Source organism: Colossoma macropomum, unplaced genomic scaffold, assembly GCF_904425465.1.
Source record: "Colossoma macropomum unplaced genomic scaffold, Colossoma_macropomum, whole genome shotgun sequence".
Taxonomy (NCBI): domain Eukaryota; kingdom Metazoa; phylum Chordata; class Actinopteri; order Characiformes; family Serrasalmidae; genus Colossoma; species Colossoma macropomum.
The window spans coordinates 19,342,723-19,361,269 of NW_023494791.1; the positions used below are offsets into that span (position 1 = coordinate 19,342,723).

Below are 18,547 nucleotides of genomic sequence, written 5' to 3' on the forward strand. Positions count from 1 at the left end.
GTAGGTGGTAGGGGGAAAGATCACAGAAACAGGCAGACTCGGGGCCTTCATCACCAAAGTTAAAAAGGGAAGCCTGGCGGATGTGGTGGGCCATTTACGGGCAGGTCAGCTCAGTTCTGCTTCACTTTTGTCACTTTTGTGTCAGATTATCTGCAACATAACCACACAATTGAATAAACGGTAAATGAAAATATCTAGAGCAATGTCCTTATTTCAGTGCATTGCTTTTTCACAGAGATTCCCATAATGTTTCATGGCTGTATCTTACTCTGAAGAGGAGGAATGTGTCTATTTGTTCTTTAATTTTACTATATACTAGGAATTCATGAATATATCGCAATCATATTGGTTTTGGCAGATATTTGCTTAAAAATATATTGGCATTGAACAGATGTTTAGATTTTTCCAATATTTCAAATCAGTATTTTATGATGTTTTTATTGATCTCCAGAACAGCAGTGTTTAAGTGAACCTGGGCTACTGTAACAAAATATCTACATTTTATTCATTTTGCTGGCTTTGTAAAAGTCTACAACTGAATGTCACATTTCTATGTAATGCTAAACCAGGTGGATTTGTATTAGCATTGGGATCATCAGATATGACAAATAGCGGATATTGGCATGGGCCCAGAATTCCCACATGGTGCATACCTTCCATATACTTTCCTTTTCTCTCTAGGAGATGAGGTGCTACAGTGGAATGGTAAATCATTACCTGGATTAACTAAGAAGGAAGTTTACAATATCATTTTGGATTCCCAGACGGAACCCCAAGTTGAATTAGTTGTTTCAAGGCCCATTGGGTAAGTCTTCCATTACCTTCCTACCATTCTTAATCAGATCGGTTCCTTTTAACCGCAGCTAGTGTTATTTCAGTGGCAAATGACCTGCAGGATCTCTTAAGCACAGAGATTTGTCATAGTCTATTCAAGAGGAAGTCTGCACTCAAGGCACAAGTGTTTGCTCAGTCTAGCCTACTTCAGCATTGCGGAGTTCTGCTGTAATTTATGTTTCTATTGTGTTTAGTTTTCACTGTTAGCCATTATATTCTCCTTTGCACTGTCCTCCTACCTCTTTAAAAAGATGTATTCATTGATTTCTCTCCAAACACTTGCGAAGGGTGTATAAATCTTACCAGTAAGTAAAACAAACTCCATGAGATGATTTTCATCCCCCCAACTCTCTCCCCATTTGCCTCTGTCGATTTCCCCATGGAAAGCGCAGCCCTCAAAGACAGAAGCCGCACACTATTCTGCGTCTACCTCCCGACTGTTACTCCTTGTGTTTATCAGCCGACCCTGCAATGTTTGGTTCAGATCGTCCTGGCTCTGTATGTGTGTGTATCTGTGTGTGTGTTAGAATTTAAATGGAATTTATATACATTCATTTTTTCTTTCCAGTGATATACCAAGAATACCCGAAACATCACACCCTCCATTAGAATCTAGTGAGTACTATCTCAAGTACCATCTCTTGGAGTAATTGCTGTTTGCTTAGCCCTCAGGTCAGCATGGTGTCAGTTGTGATTTTAGTGGTGCCTTTGTTGTCTCTATGCCTCTACAGCAGGTTCAAGCTCCTTCGAGTCTCAGAAGATGGAGCGGCCATCTATATCTGTCCTGTCCCCTTCCAGCCCCAGTGGTCTGAGAGACGCACCCCAGCTCCTGCCTGGACAGCTCTCGGTGGATACAATACTACTCAGCATGTTAACATCTCTCACGCTTTTATGCGGTTTCACGTTTCTCTGTGTACGAAACCTCTGCTTGTGTGTCTTGCAGGTGAAAATGTGGTATGATAAGGTGGGCCATCAGTTGATAGTAAACGTGCTGCAGGCCAAAGAGCTACCCCCAAGACTTGATGGACGACCCCGAAACCCTTACGTCAAAATGTACTTTCTTCCTGATAGAAGGTGCTCAGACTTCAACAGAACGAATACTGATCTTCAGGAATGGAAACTGCACTTCAGTCTGATCTTTGGTTATGGCCACGTTTTGTTTTGATTTTGTGGTCATATATGTCCATTCTCTGTGTCTTTGCCAGTGATAAAAGCAAGCGGAGAACGAAGACGGTCAAGAAGAGTTTGGAGCCCAAGTGGAACCAGACGTTTGTGTACTCCCATGTGCACCGGCGGGATTTCAGGGAGCACATGCTGGAGATCACAGTGTGGGACCAGCCCAGAGTGCAAGACGAGGAAAGCGACTTCCTGGGAGAGGTATGGGAAAGACATTTGTTTGTGTATCACATTTAAAGCTACATTATGTAAGATGAATTGGAAGATTGCAAACATGTTGAAAGACTGTTCAAAGAGAACAACATGTCTTCTATGAATGAAGTATCTACTGTTGTCAACACATCTTCATCAGTATACTGTTGATTTTGCATTTGAGACCTGGAGCTGGACCTTTAAGCAGGTGCTTGAGGCATTAATACATAAAGACGTGATGTGGTTTAAAAACCTACATCAAAATCTGATGCGACACCTCTGACATTTAAAATGACTATGTCAGGTTTAGAGGGTGACTTGCCGCAGTGCATGTGCACCACATTTTCATGTGTTTTTAGCTCCTGATTCAGTAATGCTACTTCTTTCAACTTTAACAAAACAGTCTTACATAGTGCAATTAAGCATGAAGTCCTGTTAGAGATGGATTACTTTTGTCTGGGTAGATACTGTTTTTAAGTGATTACGTCTATTGTGAATCTACAATGTTGTTTTTCCTGTCTGATAAATAATAATTCAGGAATGGACAACTCTCTTGTTGAATTCCTTCAGTAGTACTAGTCCTGGTTTTGAATGAACCTCAAACTAACATAGTAACAGAACATATTATTGTCTTCCAGTGTGGCTCCTTTATCATAACGCAGGCATAAACAATTCAGCCTATGACATTTCAATACAGGCATTCAGTAGGAATTTGAGGAAATTACAGCAAAAATAATATATTGACAAGTGAAAGCACATTATATCCAATAGTTTCATTGGGAGTACATACCTTTACTAGTGAAACTGTCAAGTAAAAATGTTTAGAGATAGGTTAAATAATCCTTAAACATACTCAACAATGTCATAAAATGAGTCATTACATATACTAACTAGATTTAAGATCATTTCCCTGGCCAAGAGCAGATAGTTTATCCCCTATGTATCGGATTATTTTACAAAACGTCCCCTGGTAAAACTAATTCAGCTTGAGTAGTGCTTTATTATACTTGTAGCTTTCTCCATTAACCTCTCTTCATTTTTCACTCCACTGTAGATCCTGATTGAGCTGGAGACTGCCCTGCTGGATGATAAGCCTCACTGGTACAAGCTGCAGACCCATGACCTCTCTTCCATCCCGCTGCCCCACCCCTCACCGTACCTGCCCCGCAGACACACCCACACAGACACGCCAGCCAAGAAGCTGCAGCGTGAGTGAATGGAGAGGACAGTGTCATATTTGAATGTGTAAAAATAGGGTGTGGAATGGGCAAAAAGGAAGCTATTTACACAGCTTACAGTCCTGTGCCAAAGTTTGGGTGTCCAGTCCACAGTCCTCTACAGAGAACACGCTACTGCACATTTTAATGTTTATTTGCTGAATGTAACTTATTGGAAAAAAATAGAACATAAAATGCGGCCTGTGCAAATGTTATGGCACATTGATGTTTTAAACTTAGCAAATAAATAGAATCTGTCCACTAAAATCTGCAAAAAATGCCATATTTACAATAAGAAAATTAGCAAAACATAATTTAACTGGAGATGTTTAAACTTTTGCACACAGCTGTATATTAACTATACAAACTCTTTAGCAAAGAAGTGTGGAAAAAATGCACAATTGAAAGGACTATAATTATTCAAACACCTCACTTTAAAAGTTTATTTATTGAACAAACATGATCTCATTAATGCTTTCTGACTGTTATGGAGTTTATACATTCATAAATTTCTTTTGTGCCATGTGTGTGTGAGTGTATGTGAATGACTGGTTATATATGTACATACATTTATATGTGGCCTTTTCTAACATGTAAGAATCTCATGTCTTCACGTATGTATGAATGTCTTTTGCTTGTTTTGTTCATCTATCAATTTGTCTGTCTGTTTGTCTGTTTGTCTGCATATGTGTTTGTGTGTGTCTGTGCAGGCTCTCAGCGTATCACAGAAACAGATTATGATGATGGTATTGGCGTAGTGGCTACAGGTGGGTGGGGGGGCATGGTGCCAGTAACTTACCCTAAAACTGTGGTTTGTGCAATTCAATACAGAAAGAGAGAAGCCAGCAGCTGGCTTTCAGTGCTACTGAAAGCCTCTGCTGTAGTCCTGGAGACAACGCACCAATGAGACAATGCAGCAAGCCATAAAATGTGTTTAGCATGTGCTGTGTTATCTTCACATGCTAAATTGCTGCAGATACACACCACACCTCACAGAATTTGCCAGTTTATTAGGTTTATTATCTATGCACCTCTTTTGATCTTCAGAACAGCATTAAGTCAAAAATATTCAAGGATTTTACAAGATACTGTACGCATTGCATAGGAATATGTTTCCATGCAGAAATGACTGTGTTTCCACAGATTGGACGGCTACACAGTCTCACCATGAACAGCCATTTTCACCCAATGCCAAAGATGCCCCATATTATTAAAAACCATGGACTGTGCAGGCCACTGAAGCAATGGAATTTGGTGACAGTTTATGTCTCAAGACATGGCCATCCAAATGTGTAAAAACTGTAGACATGAAGGGGTGAACTTGAAATAACGTTCAAAGGTACTGTGCTGTTCATACTTTTTTTTTCTGTGGATATCAGGGTCCCTATTGTATGCCAGGAAAGTATTCCCTACAGCAGCGTGCTGCTACCACTGGCCTGTACTGTTGATACCAAACAGGACAGCTCCATGGACTCCTGTTGCATGTCCTAAATTCTGAACCTTCCATCTACATTACACGAAAAGAACCTGCATTCATCAGACCAGACAACTTGTTTCCACTCCTCATCAGTTTTTGTTTGCCGACAACATGGTCTTCGGCTGTTATAGACCTTTTGAGATAAAGTCAGATGAGTGGTGCATTCTGAAATTATACTCTTTTTATTCTTCACATCAGATGTGACTTGTTTGTGGCCTGTCTATTTGGTTACACGGTTCTCGCCATTGTCCTTGACCCCTCTGATTAACAAGTTGTATTCGTCCACTGGTACATTTTTGCTTTTCACATGAATGGTAAATCTCGTCCAGTGCACAACTGAACACTACCTGAAGCTAAAAACGCTAATCTGCCTGATTGTAATACAAACTGCAGGAGTGGCAAAACGAGGAAAAAACATCAATTCGTATAAACATTTTTTGCCGTTCTAGATTAAAAACAAACATTTGAAACCCATAAAAGATACTCCATGTTTTATTTGCAGTTTGAAAAAAAAATTAACATATATTCACCATATATAGCAATCTTACAGTGACTCCTTCAGTAAACAGTCCTGGCATAGAGCTGCCGCCACTGTATTTCATTTCTAACGACTGAAAGCTGGTTAGACTTTGGCTTGTATTAACAGTCAGTGACATATCTAGAACTTCCAGAAAGCGTAGAGTGATATTTTTTCTTACAAAGCTTGTTCCACCCACTGGAAATCAAAAGGTGATTGGTTGATTCCACTTTCATTTCCTAAATATGTTAGTGGTTAATCTGACGTATTAGGCCTTCAGACCAGTTCCTAAAGTCCTAACCAATGGGAGAGCCTGCTTGGCCCTATCTAACTGGATACCACAGGAAAAAAAATCATGATTGGACAAATTTACGTTCTGCGTTTCAAGAACTTGTTTTTAACCAAAACTTCAAGCAGTACTACAATACTTGCAGAGTTTAAAAAAACAAAAAGCATGATGATTCTATTAAATAAAACTAAAATAAAAATTACAGACACAATTTTTTTATTTCCCAGAATCTTTTTATTTGTCTGAAACCCTAGAAGGCCCTTATGATTCCCCTCTGAACCTCAGTTATATGACTTATAACTGACAGAATGTACAATTTGTGTGAAGGTGGGTTGTGCCTAATAAACTGGCAACTCAGTCTACTGTATAAAACTAGAGCATAGAGCATTTGTTGTGTTAGAGACTGAGAGTTGAGCCTCCATGGGTAGTGTCCTGTCTCCAGTGCTTTTCTCCGCACAGTAGACCTTGACCACACTACACAGTACAAGGTGTGCATGATACCAGAGAAAGAGAAAAGCCAAAAGAGTACACACAAAACAAGGCTGATGTGTCCTCTCCTCGGAGTTACGTTCTCTTTTCTCTCTGCATGGTAGAGAGTAGAACATGATATGATAAAGTGATTGTGGTAGATTACCCTCGATACCTTGCTTTCATTCTCCAAAAGCAGCACGTCTTATATGACTGTGAGTTCTGTTGTGGCTTTGCTGCACCTAAAGGAGGTGCTCTGTAGAACGACATTAATCCATGCAGGTCTTCAGCTCATAGCATGACTGTTACTTTCTCTACAGCCTCTCTGCTCAGTAAACTTCTTCAAGCAATAAATTAAAGTAGTCGTTTGGAAGACAGTCCAAATGTAAAGTGCATTTTTATAGTCTCATTTCTTTAGCTAAGGATGTTTAGTTTGTAATTGCTGGTAGCTCAGAGGGCTCTGTAGCTGGCTAATAGAACAAGATCTGGACAAAAGTTTTAGGTAAATAGGAATGTAAACTATTTTTCCTAAGTAAACAGCAAGTAGTAAGTTTACTTCCATCCAGTTTTTGGGCTCAAATGTCATCACAGTGAACAGATGTGGCTGCTGTTTTGGAAAAGTAGACACTTGAATGAAACGGGTATCATTTTGGTGCTTTTTTTTGCATGCATATTTTAAAATGAGCTAAACAACTCTTTCCTCTTTTAGCATTTTTTGAAGTAGTATTTATTTTTGAAATATTGCTTTTTGGATGTGTGTGTGTCTGTGCATGTGTGTGTGTTTGTCTATTTATAGCTGCAGAGAGTCGGCCAAGGGAAAGGGAGAGGGAGAGAGAGCGGGACAGAGAGAGGGAGAGGGAGAGAGACAGAGATCGGACCACGTTAGAGGTTCCTGAGCAGCAGAGGTCGACGCATCATCGCTCTCGCTCTGTATCCCCTCACAGAGACGAGGAGAGCCGGGCCAGATCACGGCCTGCTAACATCCCCATGCAGAGGTAAAGAACAGCGGAGGGGGTGGGCTTACTTTTTTCTCTTTATGAAAACGCAGCTACCCATTACCCTGTGTGGATACTTCATGAGGAATAAACAAATAGAAATGTTGAAAAGCAAAACTTTCATTTTTTTAAGTTACATTAAAGTGTCCTCATCCTACATTTTTCGTGTGTTTTATCTTTTTTCTCAAAGCCCACTTAAAATGTTTTTGTGATTGATTGCCCTGTATTGTGCCTCATTCAAAAAGCATTCTGGACTGAAACACTTCTTATAACTTCAGAGGGAATGAGCAGAGCTAAGTTGCTGTAGGCTGAATAGGCTGATACTTTTAAATAGTTTTTCTGTGACATCACAAAAAGAGTGAGTTCAAAACTGACTGTTTTTGCAGCTTATTTTTCATATATGGACTATATGGATATTTGACGACGGAATGAGTGGTACTTTTTGAAACTTTAACAGTCGTTATATACCACGTCAAACTATTTAAAAATGTGTGGAAAAGTTGTTTTTTCAAGATATGGGCCTTTTAACAAATGGTAAAATCTTCTTCTCTCTGTCTGTCTCTCCCTCTCTCTCTCCCTCTCTCTCTCTCTCTCTCCCTCTCTCCCACCCACCTTTTCTCTCTCTCTATTTCTCCCTCTTCCCCTTCTCTCTCTCTCTCTAACTTTCCTTCCTGTTCTCTTTCTCCCACCTTTTCACTCTCTCTCCTTCTCTCTTTCTCCTTCTTCCCCTTCTCTATCTCTCCCTCTCTTCCTCTTTCTTCCTCTCTCTCTTTGTCTCTCTTCCCCCTTTCTTTCTTCCACCTTTTTACTCCTTCTCTCTCACTCTTTCTCTCTCTCTCTTTCTCTTTCACGCTCTCTTCCGCTCTCTCTCTCACTCTCTCTCTCTCTCTCTCTCTCACTCTCTCTCTCTCTCTCTCTCTCCCTCTCCCACCCTCCGCAGGAGTTTAGATGAGGTTCAGCATAGCCGGCGGTCTCGTTCCCCCACCCGTTACCATGACCGTGGCCGTGTACAGGAGAGAGAGTATGTGGATGACAGGTAAAGAAGAGTCAGTGCTTGTGTATGACTGAAATATAACATCGTCTTCTGTTGCTTCCATGTGCCTTATAGCATATATTTTGTCTCTACTTGATACTGATGTTGAAGAGGTCCTGCAGATACAGTGAGTCTCAGAGCTCACTGTGGAAAAAGACTGGCTAACAGAAATGATATTGCATTATAATGCTTTGTACGCATTAATGTAATATCATGTTTTTCAAAAAGGGAAAACCAGGAGCAAACCACTTTCTTCTTCAGAGTTTGACATTATTAAAGTTGGCCTGTGAGATATAGAGCATTCATAAGGGTAGGCCTGTACCTCCGAAAAGAGCATTCCATGCAGGATACGTAATTTGTAACTGCTTTCTTTGAAGTCAGTTTGAATGAATTTATCCAATATTCCCCATCATGTTTTTTTTATTTTCACATCACCATTTCACATGATTCTGAATTTACTGATGGTTCATTTTGTCCAGAGGAATGTTGGTTAAATTCTTCCAAACTATTTCTATGGTTGGGAATCAAATAATAAGCTCTGTAATTTAATGTATTGCTCATTAAAGCATATGCTCCTTATCATGCTCAACTTCTGTTGTTATAAAGATATTTACGCTCTGCTCCGAGTCCTATTATACCCATGCTCTTTATTTATGTTTGCTTGTTTATTGTTTTGTTTGTTTGTTTGTTCCCTCATGTGTCACCCATGTTCATGGTAATTGCAGTGAGGTCATCTTGATACACAGATCAATGCGGGGTAGGAGCGCAGAGTGCCTGCACACCAAAAGGTAAAACACTGGGTCCCAACTGGATCTTTACTAGGAGTTAGAATGTTGCTTTATTATCATCACCTTACCTTTTTTCTAGTTTGTTTGGCCCTTCTATTCAGTTTGATTGAGTGTATGTGTGCGGCGTAGATGCTATCATGTTCTTTCCGTATTCTCTCTCGAGTGTTTCTATTTAAACTGTCTTGGTCTTCGTTCAGTATTATGCAGCACAGTAGCTCACTGACAAGAACCATTACCAGTGGAACTTTCCACTCTTTAATGGCACACTGCCTAAAGACAAAACCAGCAATCTCTACAAGGCAACAGTTTAGTTAACCTCAGAATAACCATCATACTTTATTCGAGTGTTACTATGACATTTATTTTAATCACGGCATCAGTGTACAAATCAGAGAACCTGTCATAGAGAGGCCAACTTCCCGGCAGGAGCTGGTTCTTAAGTAATGCACAGCCTTTTTTTTCTGCTTTTTGGATTACGTTTGCTGTTGTTTTACTTTGTTTTATTATCCACTTCTTGCATGCTTGCACGTTGTTCTAACGTCAGAAGGTATAGCACACTCCCTCCTAAGATGCCCCTCTTAGTCAATGGCATTCATAAAGACATCTATAGGTAAGGAGGCAAAAAATATTTTTGCCCTTAAAGCCCCAGACTTGCTAAAATAACACAATAATGAACCCGGGACTGGCTTTAAGCTCATTTGCAGAGAATGTAGCAAATGTATATATTGCTGCTGTTGGAACAAAACCTCGTATCTCCATTTTTGTTGTTTTTCAGTTTGTGAATTTGAAAAATGCTTGTTGCCTTTTACATTGTGTGTAAATTTCATGAAGAATGGACCAAAAGAAACAGCCCAAAATGACTTGGAAAAAAAGTCTGGCTCCACTGACTTACATTAAAAGTAAAGTAGGTTTTTTCCTTTTCCTGTGAAGTTACCATTCTGGAGATATGAGGTTTTCTTCCGACAACAGCAATATGGTTTTTATTTGTTAGTATGTGTTTTGTGGTTCCTCTGTTGTTATGGTAATAAAATTAGCTTGGAAGCTGCAGTGTTTCCTGTTTGGGGCTTTAAGTAAACATAGATCTCTTTCTGTTTTACGTATTGTGTTAAGCATGTGTAGTCCTGTGCAAAAGTTTTCAGCACCTGAGAAAATTACAATTAAAGAGCCCAGAAGAACACTTACATTACAGACCAATAATATTAGTACAATAAGTAGGCTTTTTTTGACATATATCAATATGTTTGTTTAACGATTTCTAACCTCTGGCAGCACATCATTCATGGGCTGGAGGCTAGGGAACCAGCCTTGTGACTGGAAGGTCATTAGTTCGATCCCCTGAGCTGATAGTATGTGACTGAAGTGCCCTTGAGCAAGCAACCCAACTGCTCCCTGTATGCTGTGGATAGGGCTGCCCACCATTCTGGGCAAGTGTACTCACTGCCCCCTAGTGTGTGTCCATTCACTAGTGTATATGTGGGTGTTTCACTGCATGGATGGGTTAAAATGCAGAGGTGAAATTTCCCTGTTATGGGACTAATAAGAGTAACTTAATTAATAGTAATTAGCATCCAGTACCTGGTTTGGATAATTGGTGCTTCATTAAGTGAAGTCAGGTGTGCTGGTGATGGAATTTAATACATGTATGTGATGGCTGGAGGAGAAATCTGGAACGAAACTTTGTTCTTCAAACTAAGAAGATACTAACTACTTTATAAACAAATTAAATTGTTGATTTCTTTTTGTTGTATTCATGTTTATTTGCATTTATCCCAATGATATAGGATGATTTTACCAGCAAACACACACATATTGCCAAAATAAATGGTTTTAAATAGAGTGCTTAAATGCTTAAGACTTTTGCACAGTGCTGTATGAGTGCCATGCCATGCATTATATCCATCAAGCAAGCAAATCAGTTTATTAAAACACACAAGAGGCTTTTCATATTTGGCAAGACAAACAATTAATGTTAAATTAATTGTGTTTTTACGAGGAAACTGCTTATACTGTGTCTGTCACTCAAATCTAATAATGTACCTGAATGCTGAATTAGATGTATGTATGTTAATACATGCAAATCCAAGCATTTAATCCAAGCAGTTCAAATGTATGTTTTTTTTCCCCCAAATAACCATGGTTTAAGGCCCTGAGGTGTGTGGGGGAACTCTGTCCCTCTCTTTTCTTCTACCTTTCAGCTTTTCTGTGGATGCAAAACAACAGTGCACTCTAAATTTGATTATACAAATGATGTGTTAATTAACGCTACTTATTCAAGTTATGCATATTTTGGCTTCTAATAAACCACTAAAAGTCAGCAACGTTATGGTCATTTTATTATACGTTTCTCATAATTTTTAGGCAATTTTAATACAATTCCTTGTTATATTATTGTAATTTAGCTTTTTCCAGTGTTACTCATTGAATTTTACTCAGATAGTATTTTTGTGTATTTGTGTTTTTGTGTGTATGCCATGCATGGTTGTGTGTTAAGTTCTACCCTTCCTGCATGCCTTAAGACTCAGCCCCAGCCTTCAGTGGTCTCTGCCACACGCCGAACTGTCGCACAGCGTGTGCTCAGGTTCACTGATGACAGCACCATTAGGTAAGAGTTAGATCATACCCATAGATCTCTCAAGACGGACACAAAATCATCCCAGTATATATAAAGAAGTGTAAGCACACTGGCCTGTAAAAACGTAAGGATGATATGTCTTATGTCATTATCAGCAGGTTTCATTGCATGCTTTCCAGTCTCCTTTGCCATGATGAGAAAAGCCTGTTCTTTTTTTGTATCTAATATTATTTGCTTGTTATTCTTCATCTTTTTGTCTTTTTTGTCCTCCTTTCCGTCTCTCCATCGGATGGCATGTTGTGATCCTAGTGATCTGCAGCCCCCTCTTGACAGGGTTAGAAGTGCTAGTACCAACTGTCTGAGACCAGGTTCAAATTCCAATTCACCAGAACAAGAAAGGTACTCACCAGACCTCTTTCTTTATCGCCTAGTTTGAGTTGTTTTGCTGTTTTTATTGATCATTTCCATCATTCACAGACTTGTATGCTTTACGTAAGAATGCATTCATCGCTTTACCATTCTTTAACCTAACTTTGTAGGTGTATTATTATTATTATTGTTTCTTTTTTTCACCTTTACTTTATAAATCACAGGGAACATGCACTCTTTGCATATTGTCACTTATGGAACTTGTTCAACATGGGCATACAATTAATACACGTCAGTTTAGTGTCTTTTCACAATAAAGAGTTTATTTTCAGAGACTCTTATGACTCATACTTGTACTTCTCCCCTGCTGCATGGTAGAGAGTTAGAGGTTGTGTTGTGCTGTGTTGGGTGTACCGTGCTGGGTGTACCGTGTTGGGTAGGTTCAGATAAGACTGTCCCCTGAGCTTCTGCATAGCACATCATAAATGTGAGATAAACACAGTCCCTGTCTCTGTCCTGACTTGCCCTGTTTCTTTCCCATTCCCACCTCAACCTCTTGGGGTGCGTTGGACACACACTCTCTCAGGAGCACCCAGTCTCCCCCCTGCACCCGACCCACCAGCCCCAGGATTCTAATCCAACACGCCTCCCCTGAGGACGACAGGTACCCCCCTGTCCCCCCCCCCGAGCGCCTCTGCTAACGCTGAAAACTCTCCTCTCCTGTCCTAACTGCCTGCCTCAGCTAGGCCGCTACTTCATGTGCCCTTTAGCTAAGCCCATGCTTTAATCTTTAATGAAGTTTGTGTACTAGATGTATTCTGGTTTCCGTCTAACCTGTGGCTTCATTTTTGATTCACTCTGACTCCCAACCCCCAAGCTGGCTGTCCTGTGCGTGCGTGAGTGCTGTAGATTATTAGTGTGAACTGTTTTGTAGAATTCTTCTTCTCTTTAGCACCCCCCTCCACCCCACGGCAAAAACCTGATTTGTTGCTGTCGTTGTAGATCTCTTGAAACTTCCTGTCTATATCGTCTCCTTTTCCTTGATATTCCTATGGTCTTTGCTGCTTTCTGTGTAGTTCAGAGCCTTGGCCTAGTATAGATTTTGTCCCAGATGTTTTTAAGTGATGTGATTTTTTTTTTAGTTCTACAGGTCAGTATGATACAAATTCACTGGATGTTGACTAAATGCTTCACAATATGTATTAATTTTCTACTGATTTTTATTCTTGTTTCCTTTCTTGCTGTGTTCTGATTGTTTTTTCTGGGTTCTCACTACTGAAGAAGATTCAGGATGTTGTTTACATGTTTACAGTGCATTATCAATTTCAGAATGAGGAATGAATTATCCTCAATGACTCATGAATGTACTGATGGCTACATAAGAGTCACATCTACTCACTAATGTCGTTTTCCACTGGGCAATGTGGTAAAGTGCTTATATGAAAGTCTTAGCAATGCCCCTGGGCAGTTATTTCCACTTTTACTAAACCAGTAAGTTCTAGACCTCTTTGAATGAGGAGAAACCATAAACCTCAAACTAAAATTGACAGTAATGTTTCAGAAATATATTTAAAATCACTAGTAAAACCTGACAAAAACAGCACAAACAGTTTGAACCATTTGGCTCAAATAGCACACCAAAAAGCCCAATTTTTCAGCCTGTTCTGGTTATAGTACAAGCTAATATCTCCACAACGAGGGGGCCCACATGACACCACATGATAATTAAGTAATGGTTGCGTTGACCAGTCAGTGATTTGCACCATTGCTTGCCACCCATTCATTCAGGCCTGGCAACCCAAGAGTAACCAAATTCAACATGGGTGCTCAACTCTACCACACTACCCGGTGAAAAAGACAATATGTGTTTGATCATAATGTTGAGCAAATAGGCCATGCAAGTTTGTCTAACGAATTAAAAGAATAATGGGGGACTGAAATCAGGGGTGCCCATGCAGTGATAGGTAAAACTGAGTGCTTACATGGCAGGTGCGCATTGCAGTGCTGCACAGATTTCCTGAGAGGCTGAAGTGGTTTATAAGTTGCCAAACAGACAATCTTTTCTCAAGAGATGTAGTCAAACGAAATCTGTTACACAAGCATAACATTGTATGGCCTTATTTGTTGTCTTTAATGTTTTTTGCTCATCACTCACATTCCATCGTGCATTGTTTGTTTTGTAAAATGTAACAAGAGAAATGTCTTGCTGAAACTTGTCTTTCATCCGTTCTGTAATCACATGTGTCGGTCTATGTCTTTGTCCCCTCCCTTCACCGTCACCCACGTGTCTCTGACCTGATGGCATGCATCAGCTGGATTTCGGAGCCTATTTTTCCTACTCAGGAGACAGTAAACCACCTCAGTGCAAGGCCAGTGGCACAGAGGTACACTGTGCACACAGAGCCTACTTGAAAGGAGAATGTGAATTCAAACATACATAACCAGCATTTTCATTCCCATTTCCTTTAATCTTCATTAACTACACAGTGATTTCCGCTCATTCTTTTATTTCTGTTTTGCTTTAAACATTTACATATTATAGGCAGTCAAGAACTTTGGACAAGCCTAACTGTCAGAAAACGGGCAAGAAAATATCTGACAGTGAGCGGTAAGGAGTTACACATTCCATATCATTTAATATCACATCCATATAACCATCTGATAAAAATAATGCACACATAACTGTTCCATGACTCGCTGCTATCCACTTCTATTATGTGTCTGTGTGCACCTGTTATTGAACATTAATGTGCATTATCTGTGAACAGCGGTTAATAATTTTGCTTCAGTAATCAGAGTAATTTCAAAATGTTTTAGTATATGTTCACGTTGGCACAGGTTCTTTTCCAGTGTTACATTTCCACGGGAGTAGTACTGTTGTGCCTCATGGGCTCATCCACTTTCCCTCTGTTTTTCGTAAATCGCACATCCTCACTTTATACTTTTTTCCTTCTTCTTCTTCTTCTTCTTCTTCAAGTCTTTGTTAATCAGCTTCATTTGCTTTGTCCATGTGCTGCTATTTAATTTGTGGTTGTTTTGTTTTGTGTTTATTTTCTTTTCTTGCATGTTTCTTTCCTCACCGGCTTGCAGATTACAGCCTACCTCTATTCTAAGGGGCTCCAGAGAAAAGGGGGTATCCCTGCCTCCACTGGGTAAGGTGACCCAAGGGGGGTCTAGCCCAGACATACCCCAACTGGACAGGTGCTGACCCTGCTCTAGGCTGAGAGACCTCTTTCTAACCTCTGACTCCTAAAATACACCCCACCCCCACACACCACATGCAAATATTACTTTCTTCTGAAAACTTTTCTCTCTTTGTTGTCTCATTTTGCTGTACAGTTACTGCTCCTTCACTGGAAGCTGTAGCTTTTCCGCACATTCCCACAGACCTTGGCTTGTTTCTGAATGTTTATAGGCTTGTCTCTGTCACCCCTATTTCTTGTGTTTTCTATATTTCTTGTTTCTTACTTGATCTCAACTCTTTTCTTTTTTGACTGACAATATTAAAGACCAAACTACATTTTAACACTTTTGTTAAGGATTAAACAGACATTGAAATTAAGTGATGTTTTGATGTAAAAACAATGTTCTGCCCATAATGCTGAGCTTGATTCACAGCTGATTGTGTCCTGAATAATACAGTATGATAATACAGTGATTTGTTTTATGTCCTATCAGTTGCTTATATTTTTACAGTTTTTGTTTCTCTTTTGCTTGTTTTCTCTTCCCTTCCTCTTAGGGGCCATCCGCATGCCACCACTGCTTACTCTTCGACAGGGACTCCTTCATCGGCACGTAGGGGCAGACAGTTGCCCCAAGTCCCTGCCAAAAGCAGCAGTGTAGAACAAGGTACTGCACAGTAACTTTCCTTATTTTATGTGTTTATGCCTTAAAGCCCATAAAGCTTATTATTATTAATCAGTAATTAATCACTTTAATTAATTATTCAACAACTAATATGAATTATTTGGTAAGTACTATGAAACTAATAGTTTGTTATGCATTTACAAGAATAAGGAATTAAAGTGTGGATACACATTGTGGTGCCTTGGGGTTTAAGTGGCAAAAATGAGTGTCTTTGAAACCACATAAGGGGTAAATATAAGGCTTTTGTTCATAAACAATTAATATAAATTCATCAAAATGTGTGCATATTGTGTACAATGTAGAATATAGTATGGTCAAATGCTTGTGCTTATTGCAGCCCTTGCCTCTGAGGAGCGGACAAGGCAGATGAAGGTGCATACCTACAGAACACCAGCTCCCTCCAGTACCAGCCAGGACCTGGAGAGGGCGCTCAAGAACAAACGAGAGGTAAACTCTCCTGTTTCTGCTCATCCTACTTTCAGGGCAATCTTGCTGTGATTTTGTTTGTGCTCCATATGCTGAGGGTTCTTGATAACTTTTGATTGATTGTTAGATGAGTTCACAATTCACACTTGATAAAACCTCCTGCCTCTACTACAGAGGAGTACATGCTTCATCTCCTTCTCCGCTACAGCTTTATAAAGAGCAGCGACGGAGCTGTGATAATGTATCCCATAAGTCCTCGGACAGTGATGTCAGTGACGTGTCAGCCATCTCTCGTGCCAGCAGTGCCTCACGGATCAGTAGCACCAGCTACATGTCCATCCAATCAGAGCGGCCCAGGGGCCGCTTCAGGTGAGAGATCCAAGGCCCAGAAAACCTTAGCTTTCTGTTCAGTGTTGCTTCCTACCATTATATTATTAAATCACAGTCAGAAACACTGGACACCAATGCGTGATGTCTTTTTATAATTTTCTCGAATAGTCACTCTCACTGTTGTCTGCTTTTCTGTTGTAGTTACTCTTATCTTTTATATGCTCAGCCAGAGAACACTGAGAAAAAATAGACACATATTAATAGATTCTGATGGCTTGTGGCATGCTGTGTAGTTTCGGGTACTCACAACACCCAGATTAAAGACATTAAAGAGTTGTGATGGGGACGAAAGGAAGGACAGCAGGAGGGCATGGGAGATGAATAAAAGTGAGTGGCAGAATCTGAAAACATAATACTCTGATCAAGGGGACTGGATGTAAAGGTCAAACATCATGCTTTTTGACCTTAAATCCTTAAAAGACACCAACTTATGCTGAGCCTTTCAGTGTTTGGATCTGGATTCGACAGATCCAAACACTGACCTGTCCATACCCCATCTATCTCTCTTGACATGAATCTTTAATTGACCTGTCAAAACAGCTTCACCAGGGACACAAAATTCAACTTAATGTGAAAGACAATTAAAACATGCAGTCTTGTCTGAAGTAGCTGGACAGCAGAACAGTTTTTTTGTAACTGTCCAATTAGGGCTTTTTAAAAAGACAAAATGAGTCATTTAACTATAAGTACATCTATTGTAAACATGCCTACTGGCATCTGGCTGCAGTAGTCTCCAGAGTGAGATTTTCTGGTTTAAGGAGTAGGAGAACCACCCCTTTAAATGCCTTAAATGGCCAAAGTTTTATTACACACTTCTATAACCTGAGAATATCTCTGCCAGTTTGCATTGAAGTCCCTGTAGTTACAGAATAATAGGCCTCAGTATGTAATAAGCCTCAGATTTTAACGGGTTAATGATTTATCTTGAAAGCAGGAGGAACTTTTGAAAAACAGCTTTGGGGAGATTATTATAGGAGGGCATGTTACTAATTTAAGCTAATGTTACTTTTAAGACATCATACATCTTATTTCAACCATATAACTGTTGTTGTTCATCATTGCAATGGAGAGAATGGATTGCTCAAACAACAGAAATGACTCGCCAGATGTGGAGGACAGCATGCTAAAAGCTACATTCTTGATCTCTTACCTGAGCGATCAAGCTAAAAGCTATCTTGATCTCTTACTTGGGTTTTGCTGCTTTACTCTGTGTGAAAAAAGTGCCTCTGGAGTCCATTTCGTACTGAATAAAGATAAAATTGCTATTTTCTTTGAAATGTTGTCCTCTACAAATTACACTGATGCTAGCTTGGTTGTGTTTATTAGCCTATAGCTCAGTGGCTAGGCTAGCAGTCAGGATTGGTTATATGATGCATTTGTGTAATGTATTCATTCTGGATATTGTTGTAAGAGGACATTGATGAAAGATAGAATGATAATGATATAAAATAGTGAATTTTGTCAGATATATTAAATGCTAGTTTTAGGCTGGCATGCCTCTTTGAGATCTCTTAGAATGGGAAGTCTCTTTATAAAAAGGCCTGTTGTTCTAACTTGGTTTAAATATTATAGAATTAATTGTCTTATTAGCAACTATATAGCGTTAATGAAAGTCTTTTCTAATTTCTCCCTCTGTGTATTAGCCGTCATATTCACCCGTCCAGCCGGAGCATGTTGAAAAGCACGAGCGTGAGTGGTGAGATCTTCTCTCTGGAGCGTACGGATGGCAGCCAGTCAGACACAGCTCTGGGAACTCTGGGGGCTGGAGGGAAGAAACGGCGATCTAGCCTCAGTGCCCGCGTGGTGGCCATTGTGGGCATTCCCTCCAGACGCAGTAGGAGCACCTCTCAGCTTAGCCAAACAGGTGAAACTCTCCTTCCCTACTACTACTGCACTGGTCACGTGAAATTCTTCATAAGCAGTGTTTTATACTCTGC

The 18,547-nt window shown here is 39.9% G+C and overlaps 1 protein-coding gene across 2 annotated transcripts in view; it reads left to right on the plus strand.

The window, feature by feature from the left end:
* The window catches only part of LOC118810484 (regulating synaptic membrane exocytosis protein 1-like), an 84,802-nt gene that overhangs the window by 58,515 nt on the left and 7,740 nt on the right, over positions 1 to 18,547 (plus strand). The window contains exons 9-29 of one of the 2 annotated variants that reach the window (XM_036574281.1): positions 5 to 104; positions 682 to 805; positions 1,403 to 1,449; positions 1,566 to 1,681; positions 1,778 to 1,908; positions 2,040 to 2,211; positions 3,257 to 3,410; positions 4,130 to 4,186; positions 6,967 to 7,165; positions 8,106 to 8,201; positions 8,924 to 8,986; positions 11,478 to 11,588; positions 11,868 to 11,957; positions 12,514 to 12,591; positions 14,240 to 14,311; positions 14,470 to 14,535; positions 15,018 to 15,128; positions 15,667 to 15,776; positions 16,132 to 16,241; positions 16,429 to 16,589; positions 18,254 to 18,474. In XM_036574281.1, the coding sequence (XP_036430174.1) occupies positions 5 to 104; positions 682 to 805; positions 1,403 to 1,449; positions 1,566 to 1,681; positions 1,778 to 1,908; positions 2,040 to 2,211; positions 3,257 to 3,410; positions 4,130 to 4,186; positions 6,967 to 7,165; positions 8,106 to 8,201; positions 8,924 to 8,986; positions 11,478 to 11,588; positions 11,868 to 11,957; positions 12,514 to 12,591; positions 14,240 to 14,311; positions 14,470 to 14,535; positions 15,018 to 15,128; positions 15,667 to 15,776; positions 16,132 to 16,241; positions 16,429 to 16,589; positions 18,254 to 18,474 (2,389 nt within the window). Of the gene's footprint in view, positions 1 to 4; positions 105 to 681; positions 806 to 1,402; positions 1,450 to 1,565; positions 1,909 to 2,039; positions 2,212 to 3,256; positions 3,411 to 4,129; positions 4,187 to 6,966; positions 7,166 to 8,105; positions 8,202 to 8,923; positions 8,987 to 11,477; positions 11,589 to 11,867; positions 11,958 to 12,513; positions 12,592 to 14,239; positions 14,312 to 14,469; positions 14,536 to 15,017; positions 15,129 to 15,666; positions 15,777 to 16,131; positions 16,242 to 16,428; positions 16,590 to 18,253; positions 18,475 to 18,547 lie in introns of both variants that reach the window. The other variant, XM_036574280.1, reaches the window with a different exon arrangement.